The following is a 23951-nucleotide window of genomic DNA, read 5'->3' on the forward strand; positions in this document are numbered from 1 at the left end:
CTATATAATGGAGTTCGGGTGCTGACTTAGGTGATGAAAATAGACTTGGTTAAAGCTCATTAAAGTCTCTAAAGCTTTCAATGTGATTTTTGTGTGTGATCAAGAGATTGTGATGAGGTTTCTCTACCAAGAAGGAGGATTGAGCTAGTCGGAGTTTCGAGAACTAATCTACTGATGGATTGAGAGATCGACCACCTCACGGACATATCGTGGAGTAGGAGCATCATCTTCGAACCACACTAAATCAACGTGTTAGTGGTTTGATTATTTTCTTTCTTATTTTTATTATTAGCTTTTATATTCGTATTAGTTCTGTATTTCTATTATATATTAATGAATATTCAGGAAGCGAACAATTTGAATGACCATCTATTTACCCCTCTAGCCAGTGACTAAGGTCCAAACAACAAAGGCCTCGGAAATTATTCTCTCTTTTTCCATTAGTATGTGTTTACTTTTGAAAATTCATGAGGAAGAAAATTGTAAAAAATGAAGAATGGTAAATAAATGGTAAAACAAACTTATCTCTTAGGAATTTGATTTATTAACAATTAATAATTAACACTAATGACTTTGAATACTGATCAAATCGATAGTGTGACGTGTCATTTATTTCTCGATGTCTTCAAGGTTGAAGTTTGATTCTAAATAATAAACGTGTTATTATTTAACACAAATCTTAAGTCTAGAACTAATCTCACTTATCTTTTATTAACATGTCAGACAATTTTACATTCTAGTCCTTTATAATTTCATATTTCTTTTTTTTCATGCTGCATTATGAAAATTTTAGAAAATAGTCAGCTTCATTCTTGTATAGCAAAAATAATATAAAATTAGTATTTTTATTTTTTTTCCACACTAATATTTAGATAAAATTAGGAAAATAATTAATTATTAATTAAAATGGAGATTAATTATTATTATTACCTTTTTTTTTAGAAGATCAGCATGGATGGTGACAGGCAATATAAAAATCTTGGAAAGGAATGAAAAATCAAATTTATAGGAGGTCATAATTGTAAAAATGACAAATGGAAATTAAGTAAAATAATTAGGAAAGTTTATTGCAATTCAATATTTAGCAATCAATAGAAAGACACCTCAGAAAATTTTTATAATAAACATATTTACGATTTCATGTATTTAAGAAAATTATATTTTAATAATTTGTAGTTTAAATATTTTGAAAAAAAAAAAAAAATTCCCAACAGATGTTTATTTTCTTAACATATATAAATGCAACCCGAGAGTAATTGCTGGTTCCGTTATTATGCGGCCTTCAATTAAAATAAATAAATGAGTCAGGTACATGGTTCCTTCCGCATACATTAATTATACGTACGCGTACGCCAAACGAGCGCTTTTTAATCTAAAGTGCGCCTGTTCGGCCTCCATAGCGCAACCTGAGCGAGCGAGCGAGCGAGATCTCCTCGCCGTCATTTGGAGTTTGCGCGAGGTTTTCCGGCCTGACGCTGCGCCGGCGAGATGGGTACGCGTTTCACTCTGCTCGACCTCGAGCTTTTTTCCGTTCGTTGGATGATTCGGCTTTGTTTTCTCGTTTTTCTCGAGGAATTTGTTTCCTTGGTGGTGCCGGATCCCCTTTTTGTGTGGCTTCCCGCTGGATTTGGATTGGATTCAAGTAGTTTGCGGTGCAGAATTAGTTTTTGCCTGGATTCCTATTCGTTCAGTTTTCTCGATTTTCTTTTTGGTTAGTTTTTCCCATCTGGCTGTTCGCCTTTTCCCCTACCGAAAGCCTGATTTGTTGCGATTTCGCGTCGAATGCGCGCTTCTTTGATGAAAACGAAGGAAATTTTGAACTGGCCGTGTGGATTTACGTGTGGATCAGGCTACTAATTTCTCGAAACGCCAACCAATTATGCAGACGGAGATTTGAGTTCCTCCTGGTACGAGAAATTCATCCGAGGAATGAACCCTCCACGGTATCTAAATCTTTTACATCGAGTAATCGCCTTTTGAATTCAGAACTTTCTGATCCTTCTTCCTCTCGTTAGGGTTGTTATCGATAACAGTTGTTGCCCAAATGCCACTGTTATTAAGGTAATCTACAATCTTCTGACCCCCCTTCTTGGGTGTTTGCAATTGTAACATATCTTGGTTTTGTTCTTTCTAATTCACACAGGTTGATAGCGCAAATAAATATGGCATCCTTTTGGAAGTTGTTCAGGTCCTTATAGACCTCAATCTCATTATCAAGAAAGCTTACATATCATCTGATGGAGGATGGTTCATGGATGGTATGTCATGGATTTCGATTTTTTTTCTTATTTATGCTAATTAATTTGATTTCTTGCTTCTTGGACTGCTGCAGTTTTCAATGTCACAGATCCGGAAGGAAAGAAAATTGAGAGACAAAAACAATTGGATGATATAAAGGACTACATCCGTAAGGCATGTACTTTTCACTCCATCTTCATGCGAACAGCAGCTGACATGACCTAACTTTGGTTTATTATAGTCGATAGGGGAAGGTTTTTCTTTTGTTCCATCACAAAGTAGATCTGTAGATTTTGCGCCGTCATCATTGGATCACACATCGATCGAGCTGACTGGGACGGATCGCCCCGGCCTTCTCTCTGAAGTTAGTGCAGTTCTTACTGATCTAAAATGCAATGTGGTGAATGCCGAAGTGTGGACGCACAACGCTAGAACTGCAGCAGTGATGCAGGTGACCGATGAGGAGACGGGTTCAGCTATCACAGATCCCCAAAGGCTCTCTAAAATCAAGCAGCTCCTTTGCAATGTTCTGAAAGGGAACGACAGACACAGGAGAGCGAAGACTGCAGTCTCAATGGGCATCACCCACAAAGAGAGGAGGCTCCATCAGTTGATGTTTGATGATAGAGATTACGAGAAGTCTGATGACGACCATGAGGCCGAGCATTGCCGGCCAAAGGTTTCTGTTGTTAATTGGTTCGACAAGGATTACTCGGTGGTCACAGTGCGATGTAAGGATAGGCCGAAGCTTCTTTTTGATACAGTTTGCACTTTGACGGATATGCAGTATGTAGTTTTCCATGGAAGCGTTAATGCAGAAGGCCCAGAAGCTTTTCAGGTACTTTCTGTTATTGGTACACCAAAAGGAAAGACATTGATGAAAACGCTATGGTACTGACTGTTGTATGTATGTTCTTAATTTTATCACCCTGAAGGAGTACTATATCAGACATATAGATGGTTCCCCAGCTAACTCAGAAGCCGAGAGACAGCGAGTTGTTCAGTGCCTTGAGGCAGCCATAGAGAGGAGAGTATCTGAGGTATAACTGATTTACTTGAATCTCACTCCTGGTCTCGTTTTCAAACATTTGATCCTTTCATTTATTCGATACTCCCAGGGTGTTAAGTTGGAGTTATCTACGGGTGATCGAATGGGCTTGTTATCTGACGTGACAAGAATATTCCGCGAGCATGGCCTGATGGTCACAAGAGCAGAAGTGTCCACAAGAGATGGCAAAGCTGTCAACACATTTTATGTCCGTGATGCTGCTGGTAACACCCTCGACCTGAAGACCTTGGATGACATACGATCCGAGATAGGGCAGACAGTGCTTCAAGTAAAAGGCAATTCTGACGATCTTAAATCCCCGCAAGAATCTTCTACCCGATTTCTGCTTAGTGGTCTATTCAAATCAAGATCACTTTACAATCTTGGATTAATTAGATCTTACACTTAGGCTTCTTTGCCCCCTCCCTCTTGTATATAAATTATTCGTCATTGTTTCATCATGCAAAATATGTCCACTTTGCAACAAAGGGACTTTGTCTTTTAGATTAGGAAACAGGCTTGTGGATCCTTATCATGTACATACGATCAAGTCTATTGTATCCATAATTATAGCTCATTTCTGACTTCTCATCTATCAATTATACTGAGTTTAATATTAATAATCCAAAGTGTGCCAAAGAAACTGTTGCTGACTTGAACTCGAGTTGCAAAAGTTGATGTTGAGGATGTGTATTGACTAGGAATTACTTCTTCAAGTCCAGAGAGCTAATTTTGTCGACACAAGCTATTGGAAGACAAGTGGTGTCCAGTGACTCCCATCACGAAGAATAATTGGGGTAATGGGGTGTGACACTGTGAACAGGTCCATTTGGTCATAAGTTTTTTTTGTCTCCTCTACTGTCACCCAGTTTTCTTCCACGTAAGAGAGAATTGGATGCGGCTTCAATGTTTGGTCAAAGTCAGGCGCTGGATTTCAAGCATCTCACACATGCCTGTTTGTCCTTGAGTCAGGCTTCATTCACATGAGATGATGCATGCCAACTAAGGCCAATTAATGAAGGCTGAGCATTTCACGACAACTTTTTAATTCATATTAATATATATTTTCTTTGCCAAAAGGTGTCCTAGGTTTATATAATCTTAGAATAAAGGCGAAGGAAACCATCTGACTCAAACGTGGTACTGCAGGTGCTTCACACTCTTCTTGTTTTTATCATCTCCATTGAAAATCTTGGAAATGAAGGGAGAATAAAACAGCAAGGACAGCTGATTAGATTAGGCATCCTCTTTTCATGCTTGGGCACACACTTTACAGCAACAAAGAGGATCATCAAAAATAAATTCTCCTCGTGAACCTCTCTGTTTTCATGCTTTAATTGGACAGCAATTGCATGTGCATTTTCATTGTTAATCTATGTGGAGATATGAAACGTACTATGCAACATTATTCTTAGGAGCATTGATAACTCTTTCCTTGCCCATTACTTGTCTGAGTTGTAATGTATAATGAGTCAAATTCTCTTTTGAGATATAGTGTCATTTGAAAGAGATGGAACACTTCAAAATATATTGAAGTAAAAAGATTGTCTTGGTAAGTAGATTGATTATGCAATGAGAAGTGATAAATAAAAATTAAGGTCCAAATTCACATATCAATATGAAAATTAGACCATTAAAATAGATGCTTGCAAAAGTCACACAAGAGAGTTGCTGAAGCTTTTTTCTTTTTCTACTCATCAAACAGTTACTTCCAAAGTTAATGGATAAAATTTACATGAAGTTCCTTTGACCAACTATAGCAGTGAAAATAAAATGATAAAACTGTAACATATACTAAAATAACAATATATACTAAAGGTAGAAGGGTAGATCTGAGGTTGTGAGGTGGCAAATAAATTGGTTGATTCATGCTGTGTGCCTTTTGCTCAACAAGATCAAGCAAATCAACCGCACTTCTCTATAATTAGTTGGTGTCTCCCCAATTCTTTTGCTCTACTCAATCCTTTTTACTCTCCTCTATGTGGCAAAAGACGATTCCCTCGCTTCTAGCGCCTCCGTCAATCCGTCCCTAGGCCAATACGGAGGATGTAAATCACGGGTGACTACTAACCATTAGTACAGGTGGCCAAGGTATGGGGGAAGACATGCTCGGACACATCGAGTTTCGACCTCAAGACTTCATGTAGTAACACCCCATGCCTTAACCACCGCATCGCCCCGAGGGAATCTTTTTACTCTCCCCTATGGTTCTTGTTAAGGGAGATGAGTGATAGTGTTTCCCCCCTTCTTGCCTCATCATTTCATCATGTACAGGAAGACATTATGTAAATATGATGACATAAAATGGCTCAAACTTGCACAACATGCCAACAATGGTTCTAGCAAGAATTATCTAACTAGCCAAGTTAAAACTGTATAAAAATGGATCTAGTCATGGGCTTCTAATCGACCCTGTCGACCAAAATTCTCCATAGTGAAGCCATAGCCATTGCAGATTTTGTTCACTACATAGTAGTTTTCTCAATTGAACCAAGAATAATCATCATGGGCACTAGGGGCTTAAAGTTTGAGATGTGAAATAGATGAACAATGAAGAGTAAAATTATTATTTTTGTCTAATTTATATGATATATTTTATCTTTTCCAACACTCCCCATCTTTCTTTGCTCAGACATTGATCATAATTCAAAATTATCACAACAAACCTACACTAAAAGGGTAGGTACGGTTCTCTGCCGCCTTTACACGATTGGCAGCTAGATTTTGCTTTGTTTTTAACATTAGTTATTCAATCTGAACTATGTCAGCTCTGCGAATGAGGTTAGGTTACTGCCTCGAATACGATTCATTCAAGAGCTTTCCTTGATTGAATCCCAGTGTTCAAAATGAGATTGTCTGGCTTGGATATCCGATTTACCTTGATGTTTTGCGCGTCCTCGGAGGTGAAGGAAGCCATGGCAAGCGTCTCCTCGTCCACGAAGACCGCCTTCTTTGCCAGGATCTTCAACAGGGAGTAGAAACTCGCACCCACATCCGAGATGTCGACGAGCGCTGCCTTCTACCTCTCGCCCCGGAGGCGAAGCCGACACCGACGGCCTTCTCCGCCATCGTCGATCTGTCTGCTTGCGTTCGACCGAAACCTTCGACCTCAGCCGGCTCTTCTAATAAATGGGAAGAGAAAAAAAAGGGAAAATATATATACTTTGATATTAAAATATTATCCAACGGCCATCAATTATCCAAGAAGAACCAACGGTTACGATGCCACCGTATAAAATATTGAAATATCTAGAACATTCTACGAGCAGTTAGCGTTTTGGGCAGGTTTGAGAGTGGGGAGCAGAGGAGCACTCACCGGATCCTCCTGAGAAGGGTATCTAATTTTTGCCTCTCTTCTCTTTCGTAATTCAGCCTTTTATCCTGATCGATTGTTATTACTCCTTGATCTGCACTATAGAGTTTCTTGTGTTTTTTCCCGATTGTTTATGTTGTTTGCAATTTTTAGGTTTACTCACTGTTCACTCTGAAACGTCAGTGATGCTTGCCCTAGTTCTTCCGCGTTGACGTACTAATGTTTTGATTTTGAGTTTGCTATATGCCTAGCTAGAGGGTTTTGGTCAACGAGGGGTTTAGATCCGAGAAATTTGCAATTTTTCCCCTATAATTTGGAGCTTGTATCTCTCAATCTTGAACTTTGAGAAACACGATAGATAAATACGGGTTCACTTCAGATTCAGTGTTAGATAGTAAGTGACTACAATAATAATCATCAAGCCATGTTACGCTTAAAATTTGGATGTAAGCTACATATATAGATGTTATTCTTCCATTGAACTCTATGCTTTATTATAGTTTGCCCATATATAGTGACGGTACAGAAGAGTAAACATTGTCTGTCCAAACATAATGAGATGTATTGTTATGATTAACGATTTTTGCATCAAAAGTCTGTTATCAATGCTATGTTTGTTCATTGTTTGAATATATATATATGTTTAACTGAGAAACAGTAAATTTTCTATGTTATGTTGATTGTTTTTAATAATCTTGACATCTCAAACTACATAAATATGTAAATTTGATCTAGCGCTAGGAATAAATTATATGTCTAACAAAAGATCCACCTAAAAAGGTGAATTCATATCCAATTTAGTATGTTATTGAGAGTATGAGAACTGAAATGCATCCGATGGATGGTACAAATTATCTAGTCTTAAGTGAATAAATAATTTGTTGGTATAAGGTGCTTTTTTTTTTCTGGCAGGAGTTGTTATTGTAGGATCGAGATCGACGCTAGAGGGGTGAATAATGTAATGAATTTGTGCAATAAAAATAATGAGTAGAATGTAACGGAATTAATCATAGTACATTAACTTAGACTAATTCAATCAAGTAAGACAAATGCTATATTGAAATCTAACGGTATAAGCATGCAAATTGATCAATAAAGTCAAAAGTATAGACATGCAGCAGTTAAAAAAATTTGATTCTTATTTCTAATTTCTCTTAGGTAGAGAAACCATACCCAAAAAAAAAAATCTAAAAATTAAGCACAATAAAAAAAATTAAGGCAACACGAAAACAATATGAAAATGTTACTCTAGCTGTTGTCGATCAGAAATGAAGTGGGTGTCGCAGCATAGAAAACGAAAAGAGCACTCAGAGCATTAGATAAAACTAGATGATTGAGCAAGGGATGAATTGAAAGCTCTAGCTTGAAGCTTCTTATATAGTACTCTCTTGGTCTCCTGATCGTAAGATAACGTTAACAAAGCTCCCGAGTCGCTCGTGCACCACCTTGTTGCCGAGGTAGGGTCAAACTTCATCTTGACCATTGTGTTCAGGTTGTTGATAACGTTGCTCCACGGTCGCATGAAATATACCCGGACGCCTAGACCATATGGTCGCCTAGACTCTTTGAAATCCGTTCTTCGAGAGTTATCGCCAGTTAGTCGCTTTTGGACTCCATCCGGTTGCCTGGAACCGTCTAGTATGCTTTCCTGCAATTGCTACACGTAATGAGTATAATTTAGAATATTAAGTTACTCGCACTTATTTAACTAGATTAACCCGTCTAGTTCAGTTTTGCCTAGCAATCAGCCTCCAGCTGATTCTACACACTTGGACTTTTTGCCAAGCAATCAACTTCCAGCTTATTCCACTTACTTGGACTTGAGTCACCTAGCCTCCAGCTAAGAATTTGTCAACCAAGCTTTCTAGCTAGGAATTTGTCTGTCGAACCTTAATCACTTGGACTTGATTCACTTAGCTTCTAGCTAGAAATTTGTCTACTTGGTCCCAACCAAAACTTTAGCACATCCCTAGATCCACTAGGACATGATCACTGCCTTGTTCACAACTAGGACTTTAACACCTATCATAACTAGTTAGATGCACCCTGTACCAACAATCCCCCCTTCCTTTTTGATAATATAAAAACTAAGTTAAAGTTAGTAAAGAATCAAAAATAAAATTTTAAATTATATATTCACGATATGACAGGAGACGGAGTTAAGTGCAGTCCTACATGAATAAACTAAATAAGAAAATAACTCCCCCTTAATTAGATAAGGAAAAAAAAAGAAGTAATAATTTAAAAATAATTTTTAACCAATTCCAGCTTATTCCACTTACTTGGACTTGAGTCACCTAGCCTCCAGCTAAGAATTTGTTAACCAAGCTTTGTAGCTAGGAATTTGTCTGTCGAACCTTAATCACTTGGACTTGATTCACTTAGCTTCTAGCTAGAAATTTGTCTACTTGGTCCCAACCAAGACTTTAGCACATCCCTAGATCCACTAGGACATGATCACTACCTTGTTCACAACTAGGACTTTAACACCTATCATAACTGGTTAGATGCACCCTGTACTAACAATCCCCCTTCCTTTTTGATAATATAAAAACTAAGTTAAAGTTAGTAAAGAATCAAAAATAAAATTTTAAATTATATATTCATGATATGACAGGAGACAGAGTTAAGTGCAGTGCTACATGAATAAACTAAATAAAAAAATAACTCCCCCTTAATTAGATAAGGAAAAAAAAAGAAGTAATAATTTAAAAATAATTTTTAACCAATTTTTCAAAGTTAACTTTAGTCTTCTCCACTTTTTCTATATATCAAAATGGGTTAAAGCATAGGTAAAACATGACATATAGTAGCCTAATCCGAGTCAAGTCAAACAAGAATGCAAGCCAAAAAAAAATAAGAGGTAAAGATAAGTCAAGTCAAGCAAAATAAAGCAATTGCAAATCAAATCATAATAGTGCAGATAAGTTAAGATCCAAAACTACTAAAAAGGTAGCTAGAGTCGATACTACATGCCCAAAATCCAAATATAGCAAAATAAGTCTAAATTGAATCCACCAAGCACAAGAATTGAGTCTAATATGAAGAGGAGGGAGGAGGGCGCTGCTAATAGTGTGTACGCATCATGACCATCATCTCTCATATGTCGGCCCTCATGTCAGTGACAATACCCTTGAGGCTGGTCAATTTGTCCTCTACTATCGGTGGAGGTGGAGGAACTGAAGGATCTGGTGACCTATTTGGAGCATCCTCAAGTATGACCATGATATTATTAATATCCGGAGATTTGGGAGCCGTATGTCTTCCATCCTTCTAGACCAAAGTGTAAAGTTTCTAAGTCCTACCACGTCAAACTTGTACAAGGCAGAAAGGGAAGCTGAGTAGTGTCAATACCTAGAGATGAGAGAATGCAAGTCAAGATGTGGTAGTAAGGCATATGGACTCGTCGACTAGTAGATATGCTTGAATGATAAGTGATGGATCTAAAGATAATTAGGCTGATGTCGACCCATGCGGAGGTTTCGGTCCAAGACCGGAACGATACGGTTTCGGTAATTTTATTTAAACATTAAATCAGTAAAAAATATAAAATAATTAAAAAATATATATAAGAATATAAATTTGATTTAATAGAATTTTTATAAAATTTTTTATTTTTTTAGAATTTTAAAGAACTTTTAAAAATTTTAAAATAGTAAAAATAATTTCAGAATACTATTTAAGAAAATTGATTATTTTATAAAATATTTTAAATATATTTTTTATATTTTATTGGGATAATTTAATTAGGGTTTATGAAAGTCTCTTTATAGGCTGATGTCAAGTCTGTGTCTAAGGGCATACAGGATAAATGAATGGAATGGCCTAACAATCGCAAGATCGTGGGTGTTGATGGGTAAGATACACATATACACGATCTTGTAAAGGACATAGTCTGTGGCTCTGAGCTGTGTGGAGCTAAAGTTGATGATGGTTGGTGTCCGCTCGCCACTGAAGAAATAAGTATAGATGCGGTTCAGAGTGATGTCAGAGTGAGGCTCAGGAAATGATGGAGTAGGGCATGGAAAACAATCATAGGTGGAGGAAGAGGGACGCAACTCAAGCTACTCCTGAATCAAGTCAGGTGTGAAAAGAATGCCCCTACCTCCAACTCTAGTCGTGAATGCAACGTGGTTGACCTTAATCAAGTTGTTATAAAACTCGTCACAGAGGCCAACGTTTACTATTGAGGCACAATAAACGAGTGATGATAGACTATAGTAGTCTATGATCTCTATAATGTCTAAATAGTGGGTGGTAAAGAATGCCCTACTCAAATATCAGGTATGCATGGTAGAGTAGGTGTGTCATGCAAATCTATGTCTAAGGTTATCAGAGGGGAACCTAGGGTTGTCAGAAGAGTTCTGTGAGGAACTGGCCTCAGTCCTACATTTTTGGTTAACATTTAATATAAATAGTATTAATATAAGAAAAGAGGGCATATAATGTAAAAACAAATAAAATTGAGGGATAGAGTTGAATTGGTTACTAAGGCATGATGAAATTGAGAAAGACTTGTTCTTTAGACAGGAGTCACAAACGAAGTCGAAAAGGCCTGCAAAAAGAGTTTGGAGGAAAAAGAAAAGGTGATTTCGGCGTGGTCTCAGCCACTGCTCATGGTTGCCTTTATAAAGGCTTATTGAGCGATGGGTAGGTACCCAGTCGACCCCATATGTTAGATCAGGGTGCCTATTTCGAGGTTACGTGGGCGACTGTGTAGTTATATGAGACTGTATACCAACTTTTCATCTACTACAGTAAATATCATTTAATTTTAGGTGGTTTGTTGCTGGTTGCCTGTATACTTGTTCAGGTGACCGGGAGTCAACGATGTTTACTCTTCGGTTTTTGTCTCTCTAGCTAAGTTCTTCACTCCTGGCTTAGGTTGATCAAAAATTGTGAAATTAAGTCGACATGCAATAAAAACCAGTGATATTTTATGAAAAATAACTAGGTTTTTATTGAAAATAAGTTTTTCAAAAACCTTTATGAAATGTCCAACTTGATTTCAAACTTGACTATCTATAGGATAGAAGCTGACAATCGGTTGGTCAAGTTAGAGAAGGGAGTTTTCAGTTCAATCTTATGAAAACTAAGCTGTTAATATGTCGAAATTTTCTAACTTGATCGATTTAAAAGTTTTTAGCCTCAATTCATGTTGATGCATTGATATAAGTATCTGGAATTTAGAGGATGTAACTCTATGCATCTCACACTATTTTATGTTTCACAAACACAAACAAGTTATCCCTTAGTGTGTTTGTGAGCTGTCGATTGCCTAGATTTATAGGAACATGCTGTCTACGATAAAATCTAGACTAAGTCCATTTATGCATGACATGAATATGATAAGAATAAATAATTTTAAAACCACTTTTTAAGGGAAGAATATTTAATTTTGAAATCAGAGTTTGAAAATATGAAAATATGGTTAGAGCCTTCAAAAATTAGCTCCCCCAGGTTAGAGCTCTAACATATTTCAACTTGGCAATGGTTGGTATAAGAATTGTTAGCATTTATCACATGAATATGTTGTTTGGGTACCCAATAATAGTTATTTTCTATTTAGTTAACTAAGCATGATTTTGGAACCAAACAATCTTATTTCTAACATTTCTTTTGACTAAGGAAATATAAGAAACATGGTTTTCACTCAAGTTAAATCCAAGTCCAGTCTTGTTATAACGGGTCTCAATCATCATATTCAAATACGTAGACTCAAACGTGAACTTGCTCAAAGTAGACTTTAACTCATTGATTTGGTTTTCAAATTAGAATTCTCTTTCTCAAGTTGTGACAATTGAGTTGAGATTCCAACTTGACTATTCTTTCCTTAAGGTCTTTGACCTCCTTAAGTAAAGTCTTAACTTGCCTAAGTTGCTGATCTGATTTGAGTATGATGTTGAGTTGTACTTTTGACTCTGATTCTAAACTTGAATCTTCTTAAATTGCCGTCAGTGCCAGTAAATTGACATGATCTGAGTCGATAATGACTCATTCCAATTTGCCTTTACGGCCTTTTTTTTTTTTTTTTTTTTTCAGGTTCTTTCTCCATCTCTTCAAGTAAAATGCCCTTTCTTGCATTCGAAGCATCGAACGTTCGCTAGGTATTTGTTCAAGATCTCCTTTTCACGAATCTTCGAGTGAATTTCTTTCGACGGATTATCCTTTTAACTAAGTTTACGACTTCTGAAAAAAGATTATCGTCGTCATATGTTGATTCAGGTTTAGATTCAAATCCATATTTAGGATCGAAAAGTGCTCAAAAGGAAGGGGGTGGGGGTGTCGAATAGTGCTCGTGCCTTTTTCCTGTTTTTCGTTAAAACAAAACTCGGAGTAAACGCAGCGGAAAGTAAAGTAAGGAAAAGAAGTCGCTATCACTTTGTTACTTGATTCGAAGTCTGTGACGACATCTACTCCAAGACCCGTGGTCTTTGATCGCTTCCGTTGGACAATCCATTAGAACTTCAAATGATTATAAATGTATTGAATTGAAAGTACAATAAACAAAACAATTATACCAACAACTTGGAGTAGTATATTAGGCATTGTTGTTGGAGCAGCGTTTGTGTGTCGTAGAGGGCTTCCCGGAACCACGTGCAAGAACGAAAGTCGTATAAAAAGTTGTGTTTGAGGTGCTAGTTGAACCCTCTTTTTATATCCTTGTCCGGGTGCCCGGACTGGTCCCGGGCGCACCTACAAGGCTGACGTGGCGTCACCTCGGCGAAACTCTATCCTGCGAACTTTATCCATCTTCGTGCCTGGAACGTGTGCCGACTAGTCAGTGAACGCCACCTTAGCTGCACTCGAGGCCTAGTTCGGCCAGTCCGGGCACCTGGACCCAGTCTGGGCACCTGGACCCCGTCCGAGCGCTTAAATGTACATTTTCCAACCAATCTTCTAGCTTTGTTTTCCTGCACCACAGAGTTAACACAACAAGCAAAATATATCATTTTGAATGAATTTGACAGTCTTGGGACGGTTCTGATTTTAGAATTTCAATGAAACCCTAGGTCGAACCGGTACCTACTGTTCTCTCAACAGGGAACACGTTCTTACCTATTCGTCGAGAGTTTACTTGATGTCAAACCGGCCATCTAGACCATTTGGACTTTTGCTTAGCATCTGAAGTCTGCTGGATGTCTGATCCCTCACCCGTCCAGTCTGCCTCCTGATGTCCGCGACCTCTAGGACTTTCACTTACTGTCCTCTACCTGTAAGATTTTTTGCCCGCTGTCCTCAACCTGCTAAGACTTCTGTCCAGTCCTTGAATAAGGACTTCCTTATCTAGCCGCAACTAGGGCTTTCCACCGGCCTAGTATTCACTATGACTTTTATCTTGCCGAAACTCACTTAGGACTTTCCTGCACACTCAGTCAGGTTTATTAGAACCACAATAATCCTTAACTTTAAATCCTTTGTCATTATCAAATCTTGGGTTTGATCATCTGGTACTTCCTGCACCAACACGATCTTTGGATTTGGATCTTGGTTTGAATTTACCTTTAATCAAAGTTATACCCTTCTCTTTCTCACTAAGATTAGTCTATTCATGAACTTCAAAATCACAAAAGAATTGATCTAGTTTAATAATAGACAAGTCCTTAGATATTTTGTATGCATCCATCATAGATGCCCACAAGGTAGTCCAAATGTCTTAAGTGCATATCTGATCAAATCATGGTTGTTTACCTGGTCACTAATTTCGTGGATGCCGTTTAGTATTTCTTTAAAGCGACTGTGTAACTTACCGTTTCGACATCTTTCATCTGAAAGTTTTGGAGTTGACTTAGCAATAAGTCCTATTTAGCCATTTTGAACCTTCATGTAGTTTAATTAGTTTCTCCCAAAGCTATTTAGGCGTTGTTAAATTGGCCGACTTTGGTCAACTATTCGTGTGTTAGCCCGCACTACAATGTAATTGTTGCTCTAGCATTGACTTGAGCTTTTTTCTTTTTGTTGCTTGACCAATTTTCAAAAGCAACTGGAGTGCCATCTTGAGATGTTGGCAGCTTAAAGCTTATCTTGATGATAAGATAATTTTTTATATCATTTATCAGATAGTACTCCATTTTACTTTTCCAATAGGCAAAATTGTCGCCATTGAAAAGCGACGGGCGGATTGTGGTGAATTCTTCCTGCAAAGACATATCTACAAATAAGTATTTGTTCAAGTTGTATTAAGGCTTAGGACTGGATATGTGTTTGGTTTGGGTTTGTTATGGTTGTAATTAGGCTTTGGATTTGGGTATGAGATAGACTCAGATTATTAATCAATTTAATTTTTTGTCCCTAATTCTGAGCGCAAACTTCGACTTAGGTTAGATTCAGGTTTTGTTTTGGGCGAATTTAGTAAGAGTTTCTAAAATTGTCTTCTCGTTGCGAGACACAAGGTCATCTTGAGTATCAGAACAACGACCACAGACAAAGCCTTTTTAAGAATCAGGAGCTAAATTAACTGTAATACAAAATCATGGGCTAACTAGTCTAGAGTGAGGTGAAATAATTTATGCTAGTTCCACTTGACTATAAGCACTAGGGAAACCAGCCTAGACATGTTTTCCTAGTTTCTATCAACTTAACCCACTCTGATACCAAATTGTAGGATCGAGATTGATGCTACAGGAGTGAATAATGTTAAGAATTTAATGATTAGATACTAATTGAATTAATCAGAGTTAACACATCGGAAATAATAAATTAACTTAGACTAATTCAATCAAGTAAGACGGCTATATTGAAATCTAATCATATAAGCATGCAAATTAATTAACCAAGTCAGAAGTATAAACACACAGTATGTAAAAAATTTAATTCTTATTTTTGATTTCGTCTAGGTGGAGAAACCTTACAGAAAAAAAATCTAAAAATTAAGCATAATAAAAAATTAAGGTAGTACTAAAACAATATGAAAATATTACTCTAGGTGTTGTCGATTAGAAATAAAGCGTGTGTCGCAGTGCAGAAAGTGAAAAGAGCACTAGACATAACTAGATGATTGAGCAAGGGATGAATTGAAAGCTCTGCCTTGAAGCTCCTTATATAGTACTCTCCTGGTTGCCTGTAGCCCTCTCGATCGCCTGTACAAGTGACGAAGCTTCCTTGTGTACACCATCCGATCTTCATCTTGACCGCCGTGTTCGGGTTGCTGATAATGTTGCTCCATAGTAGCTTCTTGGTCGCTCGTATATTCGGTCGCCCATACCTATACGGTCTCCTGGATCCTCCGAAATCCTTTCGTCGAGAGTTATCACTAGCCAGTCACCTCCGGACTCCATCTAGTTGCCTGGAACCGTCTAGCATGCTTTCCTGTAGTTGTTGCACGTAATGAGTATGATTTTGAATATGAAGTTACTCGTACTTGCTTGGCTAGATTAACCCGTCTAGTTCGGTTTTGCCAAGCAATCAGGTTCTAGCTGATTCCATTCACTTGGACCTTTTGCCAAGCAATCAGCCTCCAACTGATTCCATTCACTTGGACTTGAGTTACCTAGCATCGAGCTAGGAATTTGTCTGCCTTGGACTAGATTCACCTAGTTTCTAGCTATGAATTTGTGAATCAAACCTTAATCACTTAGACTTAATTCGCTTAGCTTCCAGCTAAGAATTTGTCTGCTTGGTCCCAACCAAGACTTTAGCTCATGCCTAGATCCACTAGGACTTGATCACTATCTGGTTCACAACCAAGACTTTAATACCTGTTAAGTATCCTACACCAGCAAACTTGACACACTTCGTTAGATCACAACTAACGTAACTTTAACTTTAGTCATATATCAAGTTACATATTGTGCACCTTGTACCAACAATTACTATGTTGTACTTGGTTGGCAAGTTGCCAAACTTGTTGGTGTCAAATATGTTTGATGGTTTCAATTAGCATTTTTCTAGGGTCATAGGATTAGAAGGTATTTAATCATGAGTCAAGTTCATCATTGTATAATCTCTGAATTGGCATGAGCTTGACTCAATCTTTCTCATTACTCGTGTTCATTATATTTGAATGTTGGACTTGTGCCAATTGAGGCTTACTTTGGCTTGAATCAGCTGCTTGGAAACATAAACAATTCAACATAAAACTTAATTTGTTGTCCTAATTCCATTATATTTCTCCATTTTCCTTTTTTAAGTAGTCACCATCAGCAATTTGCTCATTTCTCTCTCTTTTCACTCTCCAAAGCCCAGGCTTTGGCCTGTTAATAACAACGCACCCGTTGCAACCTTGTTGCCACTGCCAATAACTATGGCCTGTTGCCATGACTTCCCCTTTTATTTCATCTTCCAATTGCATTTGCTTCCACCTTTCCCCTTATCTAGCATAGAATTATGTCAATAACTTTGATACCATTCATCATGATCCAACAATAACAAATCAACTCATTAATTTTGTTCTTTGAAAGCACAAAAACCTTGATTCCTATTTAAAATCTCTATGCTGACTTAAAATCTCTATGCATGAAAGGTATATTAATAAAGAATCCATGACAGATTTATACACAATTTCTCAAGTAAACTAAATTAGGGAATCATTCTGATTTTTAACAGTCTTTTAATTATTTGTGTCTAACATTACAGTCGGAGAAGCTGTGACTAGCAGCTTTACTCCAATTTAAAATCTCTATGCCTGAAATGTATAAAAACAAAGAATCCATGACAGATTTAATCACAATTTCTGAACTAAATTGGGGAATCATTGTCATTTATTAGCAGTACTTTATTTTGAATATTTGTGTCTAGCTTTATAGTTGAAGTTGCATTTGCCTTCTTGTCCATATCATTCTCAGGTCTCTAAGATGGCTTTTGCGAATAAAATTGGAAATCTCTTAAAGAAATCCGTGAAATCCAGTCCATCATTATTTCAAGCAATACGATGCATGTCATCTTCCAAACTTTTTGTTGGAGGTTTGCTATAATACCCATCAGAATATTTTGTGGCCTCGCCACTGAGTCAAGTTGTGCAACTTCTGATGCCTATGGCACTTCACAGGACTTTCATATGGCACTGATGATCAGAGTTTACGTGAAGCATTTACAAATTATGGTGAAGTAGTTGAAGGTAGGCTGTGATTTTCTTTCTGATTTATCATAAAATTTGAACTACATGCTTATGAATTCAAATATATATTTGTGCAGCTAGAGTCATCTTGGACAGGGAAACTGGAAGATCTAGGGGTTTTGGATTTGTGACTTTTACTTCCAGCGAAGAGGCCTCTTTTGCCATAACTGGCATGGATGGGAAGGTGCATATGTGATGTCGTTTTTGTTTGTTTACTTGAAATTAATGTTCGAATAAAATAGATTCCAGATGTTGCCACCTAAGAAATTTTAAATACAAAATAAGAAAATGCCATATGTAGTCTTGGAAAGATATAGAATTAGCATGGTAATCTTTTGTTTGTGATGATGAGCTATGAATATGTAGAAAATGACACTGCTGACCAACCAACAATGATGTGCCATTGCGTTTAATTTTGAGAATCAATATGACATAACTAACATCAGATGTCTTTTGATATCTAATTGCACATTCTCAGACAATGCACTATTATTTGATAGGTTTGATGACAAATCATTTTTTTTCGAATTGGTATTGGATCAAATTTTGCTTCTTCTACTCTATCGCTCATTTTAGGCCTTCTATTGTCACCTGAACAATGCTTACCCCAGTGCAGCTCTACACTGAATTTGTAAGTTATTGTCATTTTGGTTTGGGAGAAAAATACCGTCTATCACGTAGTGTTTCAAATGAAGTTTTCCCAGCAAAATGCAAATAACAAGTGGATAGAGGCTGTATAATTGTAACCACTGAATGTAAGCATATGAGCATTATAGTGAGATGAAAATCTGTATTTAAACTTATAATACATGCATGATAATGATTATGTTAAAAGCAAATCTTTAATTAAAACACGAGGATACATTGTGTTAACTTTAGAATTACATTTATTATGTTATGTGTTCTAATATCAATGGTGATGATTATTATGCCAGGATCTTCATGGAAGGATAGTTAGGGTAAACTATGCAAATGAACGAACTGGTGGATTTCGTGGTGGTTACGGCGGTGGTGGTTATGGTGGTGGAGGCGGTTATGGAGCTGGAGGCAATTATGGAGCTGGAGGCGGAGGTTATGGAGGTGGCGGTGCAAGTACTTATAGCGGAGGTAACTACAATACTGGGAGTGGCACTGCTGCTGGTAACTACGGAAGCGGTGGTTATGGTGGTGGTAATGGAGGCAGTGGTAGGGAATTCGATCGAACCAGTGCTGGTGCTAACTATGGAGTTGCTGGGGGTGTTGGTGGCATCGACAATTACCAAATAGATGGCAGCTCTGGTGGAGGCAATGGTGGTTATGGAGGGAACAGTGGGTTTTATGGTCGTGGCAGTGATGACAGCACCTTTGGCAAGAGCACATCCAGAGGATTCGACGGCACCAAGTTCAGCAGTCACCTGAACTCCAACAATGGTGGCAGCTATAGTGATGGCAACAATGAGGATGACTTATTAGATGACAAATTCAAAGATGATGACGACGATGATGAACCAGATGACTACGCCAAGCGAGGGTAATGTATGAACATGCGATCTAAACAATGAGCATCAAGTATGCTAGACAATAAATCTGTGAACTTTGGTACTTGGCAGATTGTACGTTTGCAGATATCTGTTTCTATTTTGATATTACTGTTGCATTATGAAATTAGAGATTGCATTGAGCTTTCTTCCATGCATATAATTTAGATGCTTCAAGTGCTTCACAACTTGCCAAATGTCTCTAAACATGCATCGATAACTTCTGTAGTGTTCCTTTAAGAAAAAAAAAAAAGGCTTGATTTAAATTTTTACACCCATTGAACAGTTTGTTCGATCAATGTCTTCTATGCCCAGATGAAGCCATTAGAACGCCAACAGCAATGATAAACATAGACAACATGCTCAGTAGCAGCGAGTAAGTCTTCTTTGATGACTTCCTGTACTCTCCAAATAGGATTATGCCCCAAAATGTGCTCACAAGCGGCAAGGCCTGACCAAGACGAACACAATTTATGGAACCATTCATTTTCTTCTCCGAAACAAAGGAGTCGATAACTCAGCTGTAACAATTTACCTGCACGGCATCAGCTGCTGCGTATCCGGCGGCTTGCCCACCCATGAATTGAAAGCCATTCCCAAAGCCACAAAGTAGACCTGCCAAAAGAGCCCAATGCCTTCCGTTCCAGTCGTTCAAATAAGCTTTGAAAGATGACCTTGGAAGGCCAAGAACAGGCTTGTACAGGAACCATATGTTCAATCCAATGCCAACAACAAAGCATGAGATGGAGAAATAGAAGAATGCAGTGTAAACCACGAGGTGCGGCACCCCTTGTTCCAGCAAGTGCCACTGATCGTTGGTTGCCAAGTTAACCGCCGGAGAGAAGAGCGAGAAGCAAATGCCAGCAAAGAACACTATGCCAAGGCCTAGTATTGTTTTGGAACCAAACACCTGCAGTTGCCAAGTTAACAGATTTCATAGTGCAATAATGTACATTGCTAAATTAAATGACTGCACTGCCACTGACCTTGATCGATCTTCGATTTTCAAGCTCGATGAGGAATTCTGCTGTCCCAGCTTTTGCTTTCTCAGTGTTGATGTATGAATTTGAAACACCAGAAACTCCATCCTCAATGTCCTTATTGGTAGAATCTGAGGTTAACAAGCTGTATCTTTGTCAGTTAATCCACAACCTTAGAATCAGACTTTCATTTTTTGTCTGAGAAATGAAAAAAAGATAGAACACCACACAAGACCTTTCACTGGAATATCCTTGTTTACTTCTTGCTCTCCTACATTACTGCACTTGGTGGAAAAATTTTATGTATCAGTACTGATCTCACCTAGTTCTCACTGTCGAAAAGCATCTCAACTTAAAAACCATAAACTAACAAGAGCGTGCAATTCCAAGTGTATTTATCAAATAGATCATTCCTGCCAGCTTAAAGTTTTTAGAAAGTATGCATTTAACCATAACTAGGAAGTTGTTAGCGGATACGTCTTCAGTCATCTAAATTTTCTAAAATCATTTCCTTTTTGTGCCTTTTGAAACTTTTCTCATTTTCTTCCAAATGTAAAATATAAGTTCTATAAATACAAAGAGGTACCTAGTTTTAATCTTGTAGTTGCTTGATGAACCACTGAGCTTCTTGTTGTTATCAGCTGCATTTGATGAATGAACAGCAGAACCAAGACAGACAGCAATGAGAAAGCAACCAACTCCAGGGAAAAGTATCTCAGCTTTATTGATTCGATCGTCGAGAAAATAGTTCAGAGTTGTTCCTGTCATTCAAACACGCCAACATCATGCTCGTGAACAATTTTTGCAAGATAACAACTGACCTTCTCAACCAAAGGAAGAAAAAGAAAATGGAAATACCTATAACTACAGTTATACTACAAGTAATGACTTCAGTAACCGAAAGACCAACAAACGCCCAGGCATACTGAGTAGCAAGATTTCCAAGACTAAGAACAATTCCACCTGCCATCGCAAACAAGATCGAAGGCCAGTTGTCCTGTAAAAAGGAAAGGAAAGGAAGAAGAACTGAATCGGCTTGTATCAGTCAAAATATACAGATTCCTTAATCCAACCTGCGTCAATTGGGTGAAGAAATTGGGCATGTTGGGTTTGCTTTCTCCAATCTGCCCGAAGGTCAATGCGATGAACACCGCCGCCAGGAGATTGGTGATGGAATAATCGAGGTAAGTGTGCTGTGGAAGGCGGCCTCTTCGTTCCAGAAGAGTCAAGACGGCAGGCCATGTGCCGAGGAAGAACAGCGCCGCCAACATGAGGGCGATGGCACCTCCCTTATCTTCAATGACATACATCTTGCTCGAATCACTGTAAAAAGGAATCCCCAAAGATGCAAGTGAATAAAGGAGAGCAAGCACAGGAGAAGATATTGGAACATACAACTCGGAGAAACTGAGGTGTTCTCCTCCTCCAGATGAAGCCCAGGGCAGTGCAGATTCTGAGGATCCGAGTCAAAGATTCGAACAGGAAGCGTGCCTTAGTTTCTTGAGGAGTACAGAGAGGCAAACAATTGAATGGCTTTAAAGACAGCTATTGGCTGTGCATTAGGCAGATCGGTGGCCTGGTGTGAATGCAAGCGACATTTTTAACACGAGGAAGAATCTCAGAAAGGCAAACGCAACACGAAGACGGTACGATTGTCAACGCCCGGGTCGCTAAAAATGGATCGCATTTGATTCGTTTGCCCCGGGGATTTCGTCAACGATGGGATAAGTTTTATAGCTAGGACAATATAAATAGATATTATATTAAAAAATATATAGATTCATTGTATTAACAACTTTTTACTATCGATTCGCATGGATATAGAAAAAGATATATATAGATATATAGATGGGCATGATGATGAGGTATGTACCTTGAGAAAATATTATATTTTTAAAATTATTATAAATAGGAAGACTATGATTAGTGCTATCACTATATTTATCGAGATTAGATTTAATTTTCAATAGATCCACTCTTTATAGAATTTGTTAGTTTCCCATCTTTTATGGAATTTGTTAGTCGGCTATAAATATCCGTGATTTATCTTCTTTATCATTTCATGAGATTATTAAAGTAAAATAAACAAGAAGATTTACTTAAATAGTTTAATCATTATAGTTAAAAGGTGGTTATATTTTTGCTATACGTCTTTTTCTCTGGTGATATGAAGAAAGGTAAATTATAGGGTCGATTTATAATTGACCGCCAAATGACTAGAGAATGTAAGGAGTTTTTTTTTCTAAAGGATATTTGTTCGTTGAGAAGTTTAATCGTTATAGCAAAGGTGATTAGGCTCACCCTAAATATTTTTCACAGTCCGTCTCTAGATTTGATGAAAGAAGATAAATCACTATATTAGCTTATAACTGATCATAATTAGTTAGATTTTTTTTTTATTCTTGTAAAAGGTGATGTGCTCGTCCCAATACCTTAGCCAATTCATCTTAGGGTTAACATGAAAAAGGTAAATTACATATATTTATCAACTTTTGGAATAATAACTGACACATGAGAAAGATATTTATTTTAGTTATACCGAATTTTAAATTCCAAATCTTAAATGGGTAATATGACAGCAATTAGACCGTCTCGGGAGAATGAGAAAAATTTAATTGTGTGATAAATGAATATACTCATTCCAATGTCTTTGTCAATCAATCCTAAGATCAATATAAAGAAAGTAAATGACTCGTGTGAATCGTGCTCACTACTTTGGAAGGACATATTTAATATGAATTTAAAGTTTTTAAATCGTCAAATATTTTTTACCAAAAATACCTAATAGCTATTAGTCAATTGGAAGTGGTTGCCATCGAATATTATTTTTATGTAAAGTATTGACATTATTACATTATCATTTGATATTTTTGACTAATTTTTTACCAAATTAACATTATTGCATTCCTAAGGTTCGTTTGATTATTATTATGAATAATAATATTAATATTTATGACCATTAAGTACATTTTATTAGGAATTAACACAACCATTCATATCCAATCGTCAATCAAATAATAATATTTTTAAATAACTATTTAGTAACTAATAGTTATAGTTTGGATAAAAGATATACACGTATTCCTGTCCAAAATGAATTTGGCCAATAAACATTTAAATTTACCCGCTAAAATAAATTATGACACTTAAATAATTATAAATACATGCCGAAATGAATCTTGCCAGTAATATTAATTTTTTGCTTACCAAAGTTAACTTTGGTCCGTAATATATAACTTTTTTTACTTATAAATATTAGATTTTACTATAATATTTAATTTTTAATGATAAAAGTTATATTTAGGTTAGATTTAAATTTTTACCAATCAAATAAATTTTGCCGATAAAATTTAATTTTTTACCCACCAAATAGATTTTATCGGTAATATTTGATATTTTACTAGTTAAAATTATATTTGATTGATAATATTTAATTTTTTATGATAAAATTTGATTTGACCTGTAATATTTAATGTTTTATTGCCAAATCTATTTAAGGTAAAAAAGTATCCACTTTTCCCTAGCCAAATCCATATTAGTTTTCCTATCCAAAATATATAATTTAAGATAAAAAATAACTTTATTAAATTTGGATATCTATTTTTCAATCATATATCAACTTCTCTATTTCTTCTCTCTCCTCTATAATATTTAGGGAATGAATGTATGTAAATATTTTTTAACTATCCTATTCAAAATTTAAGATAAATTTAAGTCGATCCTACATATAACTTTAATTATCCTATTCAGAATATTCTAATTCGATCCTGATTTAAATCGATCTTCTTTAATCAATCTT

At 36.8% G+C, this 23951-nt stretch overlaps 3 protein-coding genes across 6 annotated transcripts; 2 read left to right on the forward strand and 1 right to left on the reverse strand.

Moving 5' to 3' along the window:
• Positions 1-1342: 1342 nt before the first annotated feature.
• LOC122046663 (ACT domain-containing protein ACR4-like) lies at positions 1343-3906 on the forward strand. 2 transcript variants are annotated; one of them, XM_042607450.1, is made up of 8 exons: positions 1343-1492; positions 1886-1943; positions 2016-2061; positions 2144-2258; positions 2333-2412; positions 2480-3076; positions 3174-3278; positions 3357-3906. In XM_042607450.1, the coding sequence occupies exons 1-8, from the start codon at positions 1489-1491 to the stop codon at positions 3693-3695; spliced, it is 1344 nt and encodes a 447-aa protein (XP_042463384.1). In that variant the 5' UTR covers positions 1343-1488; the 3' UTR covers positions 3696-3906. The 2 variants fall into 2 exon arrangements, with proteins under 2 accessions (XP_042463384.1, XP_042463385.1); XM_042607451.1 differs by having other exon boundaries at positions 1380-1492; positions 1850-1943.
• Positions 3907-6527: 2621 nt separating this feature from the next.
• On the forward strand, positions 6528-19330 carry LOC122046665 (glycine-rich RNA-binding protein 2, mitochondrial-like). 2 transcript variants are annotated; one of them, XM_042607453.1, is made up of 6 exons: positions 6562-6620; positions 12642-12706; positions 17384-17501; positions 17587-17655; positions 17733-17839; positions 18591-19330. In XM_042607453.1, the coding sequence occupies exons 3-6, from the start codon at positions 17393-17395 to the stop codon at positions 19167-19169; spliced, it is 864 nt and encodes a 287-aa protein (XP_042463387.1). In that variant the 5' UTR covers positions 6562-6620; positions 12642-12706; positions 17384-17392; the 3' UTR covers positions 19170-19330. The 2 variants fall into 2 exon arrangements, with proteins under 2 accessions (XP_042463386.1, XP_042463387.1); XM_042607452.1 differs by lacking the exon at positions 12642-12706 and having other exon boundaries at positions 6528-6620.
• Positions 19331-19425: 95 nt separating this feature from the next.
• On the reverse strand, positions 19426-21819 carry LOC122046666 (ureide permease 1-like). Of its 2 annotated transcripts, XM_042607454.1 has the most exons (8): positions 21548-21816; positions 21226-21475; positions 21011-21149; positions 20739-20913; positions 20388-20431; positions 20159-20283; positions 19708-20082; positions 19426-19623 (listed from the first exon to the last, which is right to left on the reverse strand). In XM_042607454.1, exons 2-8 carry the CDS (start codon positions 21460-21462, stop codon positions 19468-19470), a joined length of 1251 nt encoding a protein of 416 aa, XP_042463388.1. In that variant the 5' UTR covers positions 21463-21475; positions 21548-21816; the 3' UTR covers positions 19426-19467. The 2 variants fall into 2 exon arrangements, with proteins under 2 accessions (XP_042463388.1, XP_042463390.1); XM_042607456.1 differs by lacking the exon at positions 20388-20431 and having other exon boundaries at positions 19432-19623; positions 20159-20297; positions 21548-21819.
• Between the last annotated feature and the right edge of the window lie 2132 nt (positions 21820-23951).

The sequence above is a fragment of the Zingiber officinale genome, chromosome 2B, assembly GCF_018446385.1.
Source record: "Zingiber officinale cultivar Zhangliang chromosome 2B, Zo_v1.1, whole genome shotgun sequence".
NCBI classification, from domain to species: domain Eukaryota; kingdom Viridiplantae; phylum Streptophyta; class Magnoliopsida; order Zingiberales; family Zingiberaceae; genus Zingiber; species Zingiber officinale.

Coding starts and splice junctions, on each gene's coding strand:
- LOC122046663 (XM_042607450.1), top strand. Junction 2,259..2,332: donor TGGAGGATGGTTCATGGATG/GTATGTCATGGA, acceptor GGACTGCTGCAG/TTTTCAATGTCACAGATCCG. Junction 3,279..3,356: donor TAGAGAGGAGAGTATCTGAG/GTATAACTGATT, acceptor CGATACTCCCAG/GGTGTTAAGTTGGAGTTATC.
- LOC122046665 (XM_042607452.1), top strand. CDS start 17,393: ATGGCTTTTGCGAATAAAATTGGAAATCTCTTAAAGAAATCCGTGAAA. Junction 17,502..17,586: donor TTCCAAACTTTTTGTTGGAG/GTTTGCTATAAT, acceptor GGCACTTCACAG/GACTTTCATATGGCACTGAT. Junction 17,656..17,732: donor TTATGGTGAAGTAGTTGAAG/GTAGGCTGTGAT, acceptor ATATTTGTGCAG/CTAGAGTCATCTTGGACAGG.
- LOC122046666 (XM_042607454.1), bottom strand. CDS start 21,462: ATGTATGTCATTGAAGATAAGGGAGGTGCCATCGCCCTCATGTTGGCG. Junction 20,284..20,387: donor CAAGGATATTCCAGTGAAAG/GTCTTGTGTGGT, acceptor TGTTAACCTCAG/ATTCTACCAATAAGGACATT. Junction 19,624..19,707: donor CAGCAGCTGATGCCGTGCAG/GTAAATTGTTAC, acceptor CGTCTTGGTCAG/GCCTTGCCGCTTGTGAGCAC.